Genomic DNA, 12,721 nt, shown 5'->3' with positions numbered 1-12,721 from the left:
CTGAAGAGAATTTCTTGTAATCACACCAAAACCAACAAAAATAGTATACAAAAAATAAGGAGAATACAAGAAAAATCCCTTTTCTTTTATGGCAAGGAGTCACAGATGGAAGGGTTACGTAAGGGGAGATGGTGAAGTGATGGCTGATAGAAGGGGACAGAGGATAAAGACAGAAAAGAAAGGCTAAGGCCCATAGAAATAATGGATCAAAATGAACAGTTGAGTTCAAAACAAGGAGGGAGGAAATAGGGTGGAAAAGGACGATAATAAGGAGATTAAGTTGGCATGGCCTACGTACAGTTATTTGCTAAATTTGGGCCTTAGATTGTCAGCACATCGGGACAAGGACTAGTTTTTCTGTGCGTCTGCAACGAACATAACATACCTGTCATGTGTACGTTTCTTCTTTTGATTTATTACAACTGTTTATTATATATAATAAAACAATGCCTATATGAAAATTTAAGGCACCATAACAGTAATTAAATAGGCAATCACAGAAGTGTTACCTAGGAAAATTAACATACAAACCCACAGATAATAAATACCACAGCAGCATATATACTGCCCACAAAAGCCCTCAACAATTGCTGAAAAAAGTTTAAAAGTTATTAAGCAGAGACTGAAAAATTGTTCTGCTAATAGAACTCCTGCGATTCTGCAGCGTCAAAATGTTCATAGCTGTAATTCTGCTTCAGCAGAACATGCTGATTCATGCACAATTCTATGAGCCGTGGTTTCCACAATACTCTGGTCATAGAATTTAATCCTTTCAGTATATTTAAGTGTGAAATTTACAGCCAGGGTAGGGACAAATTAACAACAATATGGCATAAAAACAAACAGTGATAGAGGGAGCGGAGGGGGACATAAAAAGATGGGTCCTTCTGCAATGCATCCTGCTGCATGATTCCTCCTCTTCCCACTTCAGGCAAAGGTATAAGAAGTATAGTGCAGTGAGACTTACAAAAAGCAAAAACCATTCAGTCATTTTAAACTCAGGGTCTTGGATCCTCCCCTCTCCTTATAGCGTTCATTTAGTACAGAGTGCCATGTCAGAATTACAAATCATGTTACTCAGTTGACCACACACTACTCATAGAATCATAGAAGATTAGAGTGAAGAGACCTCAGGAGGTCATCTAGTCCAAACCCCTCCTCAAAGCAGGACCAATCCCAACTAAATCATCCCAGCCAGGGCTTTGTCAAGACGGGCTTTAAAAACCTCCAAGGATGGAGATTCCACCACCTCCCTAGGTAACCCATTCCAGTGCTTCACCACCCTCGTAGTGACAGTTTTTCCTAATATCCAACCTATATTGCTATTCAAGCTGATTCAGAAGGAAAACTTAAAGTGACCAGACTAGGAATTAAAATAGGATTCAAAGTATTTTTCATAACTATAAATTTAAAACACTCAAAATGTTTTATATACGCAGTCATGTAAAATTCTACTTGCTCGTTTACCCGGGGCAAATAAATATCAATAGCTCACCATACTTCTCTTGATCTCCCACCCCCTTGAGCCCATCTGTATTCCATTGTCTCTTCCGAGTCCTCCCTATACCTCCCTCTCTCATCAATTTACATCCCTTCACTGATCTCAAACATACTACCTTACCTTTCCCCTTCCTGGGTACCCCATTTTTTTTCTCCCTTGAGATCAGCCCCCTTTACTCTCTCCCTAGGAGACTTCTCCTATGGTGCTTCTTGTTTTCCACTCTTCTCACAAGACTGAGGAAGGGTGCTGCTGAGGGTGGGTGGGTGGGAGACCAGGTTCCACCTTCCAGTATGCTGTAGTTGCTGCTCAAGTTGAGGGGAGACAGCCTTCCTACTTCTGTCTGCTTTGGCTTGGCTGCTTGCAACCGTGCAGTATCCCTGCTTGTGCCAGAGACTATCTTGCCAACTCAGCAGAGGAACCATTTAATCTGCAGAACTCAAGGCAGCCTAGTGTCAGTGGTAGCCATAGTCCTGGCATCCATAAAAAAAGAAAACCCATGGGACTTATGATCATGGGCTATACAGGTCCCAACAGCTAGTTCCAGACAACTGTGGTGGAAACTGTGACTAACCCATGTTGTTTATGGAAAATTAGGGTGACATATTTCAACCCTAGTGATTAATTTACACCAAGGTGACCTCCATAAATTCAGTGGCTATTTTTCCTATTCTGATTAAAAATGGAGATTAATATGGACGTGTATGTGGGTCCAAAAATGGAGTTGGGGCATAGCTTTGGAGTTTTCAGACCCTAAAGGCCAGCCCTGCTAACTTGAATAGAAAGTGGCATGAAGGGTTAAATTAGATTGAAACAGGAGAGGAAGTGCTCACAGCACCAGCCAAGACTCCTATGTACCCTTTACTTTACCCCTGGAGAAACATACAATTAGTTGGCATTCAGCAAATAAGGTATTGTCTTGGAATTTATTTTTTTTAATCCTGTGATCAATAGATACTATAATAAGATATTGATTCCATTGTCAATTCAACTAAGATTTGTTTACAATTAAGTGAGCTTAATAGAAATGAATTAAATTCAAAGTGTAGTTATCAACTTATCCAGGAAAAATGACAACACTAAAACCATGTGCCTCTTCCCTCCATTCTACTTATTTCTCTATAAGGGACAGAAGCTGAAACAATGTTATTTCCAGTGTCTCCTTGAGGTCAGGGGAGTAAGTAGAAGAAATTCTTCTGCATGTTATCAGAGCTTGGCCCATATATCAAGCAATGTGCTTAAATGATATGCTGTTGAGCACAGTATAAAACTGAGATAAGATAATGGATAATTTCACAAAGAATATAATTCTGAAAACTAGTTTTGTTGGTGTCCATCAATGTTTTGCTGAAGAAGAATTACATTGAATGTTAAGTAATACTCACTACTCCATGAAGGTTGCCACGTTTCAGGGTGATGTCCTGAGATGCTTAAACAAATTTTCTTCCCTACTTCAAACCTGCCATTGGCCTTCAGGGAAGGGAGTCCGGGAAGAAAAACAAAAAAAGACATTCTTCAACTCAAATATTCCTTGTTAAACTAGCTTCTACCAAAAAAACTAAACGGTAAAAATCTTTTCAAGTAAATCTGTTTGCAAACATCATATAACAACTGAACAAATGACAACAATATAAAGCTAGATTAGATTTGTTGAAGCCACCCTTGCTGCTGTCTGCACAAAGCACTGAAGACAATTGTAAGATATCTTTTAAACATAACAAATAGCAGAAATCCTCCAAAAGTGAGTTCTGTATTTCACTTTTAAGATCTGCAACATTTCATATGACAAATGAGAATAACTTCAAAATTTAAAAGCCAAGAATACTATAGAAAATGTACTGGAATTGATTAATAATGGGTGATCATAATCAAATTTTTGAATCATATAAAAAAATTTAGAAGTTAAGGTCACTATGATGTGGTCACGTTTTTGCCAAAACATATTTTAAGCGTTGGCAAAAGGTGAAAGGTTAGCTCTTGTTATATATACAGGCAGAGCTGGTAGCACCATCTATAGTTAAGGTTGCCTGATACTTTCAAATCCATGTTGAGTGTTCACGAGAGGCTGATTTGGAGGGGAAAGTTTCAGCTAAAACAAAAAGAACAGGAGTACTTGTGGCACCTTAGAGACTAACAAATTTATTAGAGAATAAGCTTTCGTGGACTACAGCCCACTTCTTCGGATGAATATAGCTAAAACAGTTCAGCAGTTTCCAAGAATGAGATTAGGAAAAAAATACATTGTTTTGCCCGTTAACATTTGTTTAAAAAAAAAAAAAAAAAATCAGTTCAGAAACTCTAGCACCTCTCTGCTTCGGAGGGACTTAAAATTTGACACCAGGAAAGTGCTTTTTGCCATCCCAGTGAAAATTATCCAGATTTGACCAATTTATAACCCTTTGAAAAATCTCAGTTTGCACATGCTTACTAGAGGCTTGACAGAGTGTTGCAGCTAAATTTTCTGATGATTCCATCTGCACTGGGCATGCTTCACCTCAGTGTTCCAGGGGCTGAGCAGGATCTTCCCTGCAATTACTCCTCCCAGCTGCTGGGGTTCACTGTGGTTCGGGGCACAGGACTGAGAGCAGTGAAACTGTCCTTCCTGCACTATCTATGCTCCCTGTCTGACACACAGCCAGTGTAAAGGATGAGCAGCAAAATGGAATGCAGAGTAGGTGAAGAGGCTGCAGGAGTCAGAGGGTAGAGGGGAGCAGAGGAAGAGGAAAGGACCCAGGGAGTGGGGATGAATAGAAGCAGAGGCTGAAGGGTCAGGAACCAGGGGTGTACAGGAACAGAGGAGGACAGGAACAAGCTGAGGGCACAGAAACAGAAGGGTCCATAACCACTGTAGCAAGCTCCCCTTCAGAACCTGGAATTGAACTCAGGAATCCTGAGCATCTAACATTCCTCTGTTGTCAACAAACAGGTGTGAAACCTACTAGAAAAGCATGTGTCTCATCCCCTTCTAGTAGCTGGTCCACATAGAGGATAACAGCCTACTACTACCAGTTACTCCATTAACTCAAGTGGTAGAGATTTGTTCGGTAGATCCAAAAGTCCAAAACCCTGCTGACGACCCAAGTAGAGGGGTCAATATGGCCCCCTGTATATAATTTAATTATGATACAGTCTTTAATTACATGATCACATATTTTTTTCCATTCTTGAATCTTAATGCATATGCACAAGGGTTCTGAATTAAGGTTGCATAGGTAACCTTAATTCTGGCATTTCTTAAGTTTTAAGTGCTTGTCTTTGCAACTTTAATACTCTTTATTTATATATTTATATATATATATATATATATATATATACACACACACACACACAAATATTGAATTATTTACTAAATAAAATCCTCCTGACACAAATTTGAGGCAAGGTCCTGCATGGTGCTGGGCACATGCAGCTCTTGTTGATGTCAATTGAAACTGGATCATAAACCTCTCTCAAGACGAGATCACTCAGTTTGTTTGCTCATCCACTATTTCTCATTGTTTCTCTGGCCTTGGAATAAGAACTTAAAGTGTTTTAATAAACAGATATTTCATTACAGTTACTATAAATAACATTTCAGCAAGCAACATAGGTAACTGTCCCTGCCTATATCACTATTCCAAAGTGAATCAAATGGCATGGCATTATGCCTCCTACCACAGCAGTAGGGGAACTATTTTCCCTCCTCTTTCAGTGGTCAAAGCACTAAATTCAGTTCATCCTACAGTGGTTTTTCCATAATGTATGTAATCTTGCATAAATAGTCTTCAAATTTTTCATTTAGTCTCATTTACAGGTATACAAGTGGATAAACAAAATAAAAAGCCACAATTCTGCACTTTTCTCTAAGTGAACTCTCTCTCATATTGCCAAAAATGATTTGTTAACGTCTTTTAAGGTTACTCTAATTGAAATGACCATACATAAAGGATGACTGCTAAATACTCTTACTGTTAACAGAATGATGCTTGGGGGTTTCATGGGATACTCTGGTGGTAGTACTATTCGTCCATGATAAATTCCTCCATCAAAATCCGAATCTGGAGGGCCTCTAACAGTAAAATGCCATTCAAAAAGATTATCCTAAAAACCAAAAAAACAAGAGCACACAAGTCAGAGAGAGCAGGACAAAAACAGATAATCATTACTTTATTAAAATAAGCATGGACTGTAGCTCTGTAGCATAGCAAAAATTCAAAATCAGAAGAAAGCTAAATGAGGATAACTACTATATGACAGTGCAGCATTGCAAAGGCTACAGTTAAGAAGCAATACAGCACTGAAAAAAGCAGCAGCAGGATGGCAAAAGTGGGAGGTTGAATCAGTTTCCATGTATGACTTATTTTTTATTGTGCTTTCTAGAGGTGCAATTTTTGGTTGTTGGATGTTGGTAAGTTTCAACAAAGCTTTCAGCTCACAGCACAAGATCACAGTTATTTTTCACCTAATGAGCCTGAACTGTGGGTTCTTCATAACCCATGAAAGTATTCATGATTTGTGGTACAAACTCCTTTAGAGCCTCTAATTCTTCCAGAGCCTCTAACTTATGCAGATTTGCAGAGATTAACCTCTGCAACACATTAAACTATTATGATCATTCCCCTTTCTAAAAAATGAAATGTAATCCTCAGCATATTCAAGATGATAAAGAGATGCTCTGAACCAGCTATTCCATCCAGAGGTTGGTGGGATGCAAGGACTTTTCCCTTTTTCAATTAGAAACATACAAAACTGTGCTTTCATTGCAGGGCAGACAGTGAAAGCTTGTTTTATAGCCACAACAAATGCATTTACTTTTAAAAGTATTTTCATCCACAAATCGCCAGCAAGGTTAAGCAAATGCACCATGCACATCAGGTGTACTGCATTTAGAAATAAAGGTTTCAAACTTCAATCCCAAGCTTTCACCATATAGGTGGCATTATCTGTCATGCAATCAAATGGTATTATGAATTTCTCAACAACAGTTTCCCTTATTGCCTAGCTTACTGTTTTAAATTAACTGCTTCCAAAACCTCGTAGCTCAACAAAAATACTTCCAGCTTGTTTTGTTCACATGGAGCTGAAGTAGCTTTGTTGTCACTGCTTGTTCGGCCAAGGATGGCGAGAATATCGAGTACATATCTGTCTTCAGCATCAATAGCTTCATCTGCTACCACGCTGATTCCTTCAAAGCCATGCAATTTTTCTTTTAAATCTTAAATGTATGCAGTTTTGGGACGTTAGTCCCAGGATATTAGCGAGATAAGGTGAGTGAGGTAGCATCTTTTACTGGACTAACTTCTCTTGTCTTTCTCACCAACAGAAGTTATCTTTTATTGGACTAAATTCTATTGGTGAGAGAGACGAGAGAAGTTAGTCCAGTAAAAGATATTACCTCACCTCACCCACCTTGTCTCTCCAATTATTGAATGTCATATTCAAAATTCTTCGTTAAGTAAAACTTTCTGAACTGGTCTGCACTAGGTATAACTCCAATGTGTGTTCCAGATTGCATTCTGAAAACCCTCTGAGTTTTGAATTGTCAAGGGTATGCAAGAAGCAGAAAAGGCTTCTATTATTCTGAAAGCTTCATATCTCCTTAAAGCTGCTCTTCGATCTTAGTAGTAAACAGCTGTTTTCTGATGTTTCAGATTTCTGTTTTCCTTCACTTGTAATGTCTCTTGTTGGTACGTGTTGCACTTTCCAGATTCTTGTCATAGCTAGTGTTTCTAGTAAAATCAACATGTATGCTGCACTACATACAAAATAACTTCCCTTTGTTTTCATTAAATGTTTGAGAATATTGTTGTGCTCGTTGCTTAGCACTTTGCCAATTTTTACTCATATTTTGTTGCCGTTGTTGTTGTCCGCTATTTACCATTATTCAAAGGTTTGCATATTCCAATCATTTTAACTTTTTCACTTCCGCTGACACCGTGAAAAAGTCATGATTGCTTCCTGTTAATTAAGACATGCTCACTGTTTTCACAGTTGAGTTGAAATCAACAGCAAAATTCACAGGTTCTGGTGACCGTGGTGACCAACACTGTGACAAAGTCACATCCCTACTCATGACTAATGCTGAGTGCTAGATCACAGCTCTATGTTTGCCCACCTACTTATCACTCTTGAAAGGACAGAATTAAAAGTTTATTAGATAATATTTGAAAAATAAATGATTCAGAAAATTTGAAGCGTCAGTTATTGGTCATTGGAGGTAACATACAGCGTATAGGGGGATGTTCGTATTTTGGTGTTGGGCAGCACAAAATATATAACTGCAATGTCCCCAATTGGGTGTGGGGGGGTAAATGGTGGGCGGGATCAAGATACAGCCAACAAGCAGTGAGGGTCCAACACTCATACAGAAAGCAGAGACAGTCATGGGTATAAGTAAGTGGGCTGGGTAATGGGGATGGGGTGACCCTCACGTGGTGGGATTCAGTTAGGTTCGGTGGGTTCAGGGCTCAGGGAATAAAGTCCAGCAGGGGGGGTTTATAGGTCTCCTCCCCCTTGTGGGTGCACGAGGTCTCCCCGGCTCACTCCCAGTATTGGCGGTGGCCGGTGACGTGCTCTGTGTAGTGTCCGAGACCATTAGGCGTCTCACGAGCCGCGCATAATGACAGCCTACCCCACAGGTCCTCAGCACGCATTCGTTACATGGGTCCCAGGCACCCAGGGCCCCAACGAGCAGAGCGTCGGTGTGCACCTCGTAGCCCTTTGTCCGCAGGGTGTCAGCCAGGGGGGGCGTACTTTTCGAGCCTGTGGGCTCGGGCTTCACGGAAGGCCGGGGTCCTGTTCTCGAATGGAATCGTTACGTTGACCAGGATGATCTTTTTTCCAACCTCGTCCGACGACGACGATGTCTGGGCGCAGGGGGTTGTCGGTGCCTGGGACAGCGCAGTTGACGGTGACCTCTCCAAAGCGCGGGTCGATGGTCTTCACTAGGCGGTCCTGGACGGCGTTGTGGCGCAGCTGCCAGGCTCTGGCATGGGGCTTGCAGAAGCATAGGACGTGGGGCAGGGTTTCGGCGACATACCCACACTTCCTGCAGCGTTTGTCCCGGTTCCCGTGGCGGATGGCTCCATTGAGGGGGACGCAATTCAGCCAGGCACGGTGTATGAACCGCCAGTCGGCGAACCGGGTGAAGCTGCCCGTGGGGAGGAAGTGATTGCTGGAGTCCCACTAGCTGGTCACCTCGAAGGCCTTACCCTGGTCCGTTTTTTTCTTCAGGGTGTCCACCTACAGCGCATGGACGGCGGCCTTCAGGGATCTCTCCAGCGTGCCTCTGGCTCCGGGGGTGACGATGGTGTTGTCCTCCATTCCGATCCGCAGTATCAGGACTCCCAGCTCCTGTCATTCCTCGCTCCATTCCAGCAGCAGCCCAGTCGCTTCCCCAGTCAGCACATGGCGTTGCGGGTGCGGGACCACAGTGAGGCAAGATCGCCCCTGTCCCGGGCGAATTCGCCGTCCAGGGAGCTGCTCAGAAAGGTGGCCACATCTTGGTCGGAGGGAGGTCTGCCGATTCATTTCTCGGTGGCGGCGTGCAGGGCGGCCGTCGAGACGTTCTTCACCTTGGAGTCCGGGCACGTCAGGAGGCGGAAGGCGTGCATGACGACCACGATGTCGCACAGGTCTCCCATGCAGGGGACGTTGGCACCACCGTGCCTGTGCTTGATGTATACGAGCTCGTTGCTGGCTCTCTGGGGCAGGGACAGCCATTACTTGACCAGCTGCCAGATGGTCTTGTCTGCCTTGTTGAGGGGCACCTTTGCCACAGCGGATCCTCTCAGGACGAAGGCGATGCGGGGGATCAGGAAGGCGTTGAGGGCAATGATTTTCTGCCATGGCGCCAGCAGGGATGCGTCGATCTTGGCGGCATCCTGCAGGATCTCCCAGATGGTGTCCTCGGGCGTCTGCCGGACGCGGAAGCCCGTCGGCATGCCGAGGTGCTGGTACGCCTGCCCCTCCGCCAGGGGGACGACGGACTCGCCCTGGATGAGGAACTCCGTCGTCAGTACCGAGTCCCTCTTGCTCCCATCAACGTGGAGGGTCGCGCACTTCTTGGCATTGAAGCGGAGCCCTGTCCAGTCCGTGGCTCTCCCAATGTTGTCGAGCATGCCCTGGAGCCTCTCGGTGTCATCCACGATCAGGACCAGGTCGTCCGCGTAGGCCAAGACGCTCACCCTCTCGCCGTGCAGGTCGAAGCCGTTGGTGCCGTCGGAGATCGCCCGCAGGAGCGGCTCCATGGCGAGGTTGAAAACGATCAGGCTGAGGGGGCAACCCTGCTTCACGCCGCTGCGGATCGGTATCTCGGCAGTCTCCCCTTCTACCGAGCGGATGGTGGTGCTGCAGCCCTCGTATAGTTCCCGGATCAGGTGGAGAAAGGTCTCCGGCATCCCAAACTCCTGTAGTGTGTCGAAGATGTGATGATGGGGGATGGACCCGAAGGCGTTGGCCAGGTTGAGCCATGCTACCACGCACTGCTTCCACGTTCTCCTGGTCATCTGAATGACGGTCTGGAGCAGGAAGTTGTGCTCGTAACACCCCTCCGATGGCATGAAGCCCTTCTGGGCCAGGCTGATAGCTCCCCTGGTCATTGTCCACTCCGTGATCCTGGCTGCCAGGCAGCTGACGTACAGTTTGTACATGGTGGAGCAGAGGGAGATACTATCAACATCTATTCAGGTTCTGCTTCTCACTGTTCTCTCCCCAGGAGAGAGAGAGAGAGATTGTCCTAACAAGCAATCAGCACATTCATACAAAATACCAGCAAATAACATCCTGAAATAGGCCTTCTTATTCTTACTATTACAAAAATCCAGGTGTTTATCCCTAAACTTGGTTTAAAACACTGGAATTAAAACAGAAATATAAGTAAAAAAAAAAAAATGAAAGTTAATATTTTACCAAAATCATTATCCAGGAGAAAAACTGCAAGTAAAAACAAAAGCTAACCAGTAACAATAATCTGTATTTTATAGCACGCAAAAGCATGTTAAGTGCTCTAAGTATGCTAAGTGCACTAAGCTTTTTTGCAAAAATTCCACCAAATGGCGAAGTCCCAACATTAGGGCTTCTGTTTTTTAGAATTTTAGAAATTTTTGAGTTGTATGTAGATGTCCAAAAATTAGGGGTTTTCAGGGCGCTCTCTCTCTCTCTCTATACATTCTAATGAGTAATCTGTTTGTAATGTTCCCCTAGTGCACTTGAATGTAGTACTGTTTCAAACAGCACTATCTTAAAGCACACTAGGGAACCTTTAGTGTGGACCAGCAAAGTCTACATGAACAAATTACTGTGCAACACTTTAGTACAGGGGTTCTCAAACTTCATTGCACTGCGACCCACTTCAGACAATAAAATTTACGACACGACCCCAGGAGGGGTGACCAAAGCCTGAGCCCACTCAAGCTCTGCCACCCCAGGTTGGGGAGAGAGGGGGGGAAAAAGAGGGGCTGTCAAAGCCAAAACCTGAGCCCCACTGGCCTGGGCAGGGGGGCCAAAGCCCAAGGGCTTCAGCCCCAGGCAGAGTGCCTGTAACTTGAGCCCCACCACCCAGGGCGGAAGCCCTTGGGCTCTGGCTTTGACCCGGGTTGGTAGGGCTCAGGCTTCGACTCACTTTGGGGTCCCGACCCACAGTTTGAGAACTGCTGCTTTAGTGCACTTTAAAAATCACACCCCCAAAGTCTGCATTACTGCTCTATGTACACAAGCCTATAGATACAAATAACCATTTTTTAAGTTTCGTTCTTGTCAGCGCTAGAATTTCTCCTTTCCTCAAATTTTTGACTGTTTATAAAATGTCCAGGACTGAGACTGCAGCATAGATAGCATCTTTAGGGTAAGAATTTTTTTTTTTTAAAAAAGGTGAGATTCTGCAACTGCTCCCTTCTGCTCATACTGAACCACCAGTTACTTCAATGGGCTCCTATGTATGCACAGGGCTGCACACATGTCACTCCAATTACAGGATCTAGCCTTAAACTTTCTGCTAGGGTAACTTCAAAACATAACATGAATTTCTTTTTGGATGCATAACCACTTCACATTTAAATTATGAGGTTATGCAATCCCCAGGGGAAAAACATATTGCAACAATGTGACATGACCCCTTAGATATAATCTTAATTTTTATTATGTACTTTTTACTGATGAGTCAAGTCCATGACATGTCATTAGATTTAAAATGTTCCTGATAGTTTTCAAGGAAAAAATAAAAATCTGACCATTTTAATAAGGTCTATTAATCTCCAAAACCAAAATTAAATATTATGTATGGACTTAAAGCAATGTAACCAGGCAGAAAAATTATATTAGGTATTATACAGCAGACACAAACGAGCAGCTACAGTGAATATACACAGGAACTAACCTCCAAGGGCTGTGCATGGTAATGATCTGTAGGATCCTTCAATTCGGCTGCTTCTTTCATTAAACGTTTGACAGCTGAAAAAGGAAATTTGGTATATCAATATGAAAAGCTCCCTTAAAAAAAAAATATACAGAAGATTTTGTTAGCACTATCTTGAAGGAGTCACTTCATCTAACAAAGCAGCTTATATGGGCTAGAACACCATGCTTCTCCCACCTGACTTCCTTCTTCTCCAAGATACACATGATGAATTACTCAGATATGACTCATTAAATCCTGTATCCTAAGAGCATTAAGTTCTGAGAAAAATTATATTTAGTTTCACAGTTTCCCAAATAACGTATTTGGACATTATGAGTAAATTTTATGTGATTTATTAATTCAGCCCTTACATTAAAGCTGAGGGGTGGAAATATAAAAAAAATGTACTAGGATTTCACAATCGCTTTTAATAAACACAGATGAACAAGGCATACCTATCATTACATTTTATCACAAGAAGAACCTCCTTGCATTTCAGCAATTGCCTAAGTCGGCGTAGCTTACGTTGCTCCGGGGTGTGAAAAAATCACCCCCTGAGCAACGTAAGTTACATTGACTTAAAGCGCTGTCTACACCAGGCTATGTCAACGGGAGACACTCTTCTGCTGCCGTAGCTTCCACATCTCATTGAGGTGGGGTAATAATGTCGATGGGAGACCACTCTCCCATCAACATAGTGCATCTTCACCAGACGCACTACATCAGCACAGCTGAACTGATATATAACGATATATATAGCACACTAGTGAAGACAAGCCCTAAAAAACTTGACACCTTGACCGCTAACAGTCAGGAAAGTTACATAACTATTGTCTTTAACAGTTCAA

General features: G+C 42.9%; 1 protein-coding gene across 1 annotated transcript in view; it reads right to left on the bottom strand.

Moving 5' to 3' along the window:
• UBE2J1 (ubiquitin conjugating enzyme E2 J1) overlaps positions 1 to 12,721 on the bottom strand; it is a 61,066-nt gene that overhangs the window by 28,956 nt on the left and 19,389 nt on the right. The window contains exons 2-4 of the mRNA XM_034766049.1: positions 11,853 to 11,926; positions 5,447 to 5,578; positions 2,884 to 2,968 (exon numbers count right to left, since the gene is read on the bottom strand). Of these exons, the coding sequence (XP_034621940.1) occupies positions 2,884 to 2,968; positions 5,447 to 5,578; positions 11,853 to 11,926 (291 nt within the window). The remainder of the gene's footprint in view (positions 1 to 2,883; positions 2,969 to 5,446; positions 5,579 to 11,852; positions 11,927 to 12,721) is intronic.

The sequence above is a fragment of the Trachemys scripta genome, chromosome 3 (assembly GCF_013100865.1).
Source record: "Trachemys scripta elegans isolate TJP31775 chromosome 3, CAS_Tse_1.0, whole genome shotgun sequence".
Lineage (NCBI taxonomy): Eukaryota > Metazoa > Chordata > Testudines > Emydidae > Trachemys > Trachemys scripta.
Note: the sequence above shows the minus strand (reverse complement) of the source record. Positions and strands in the feature narration are given on the sequence as shown.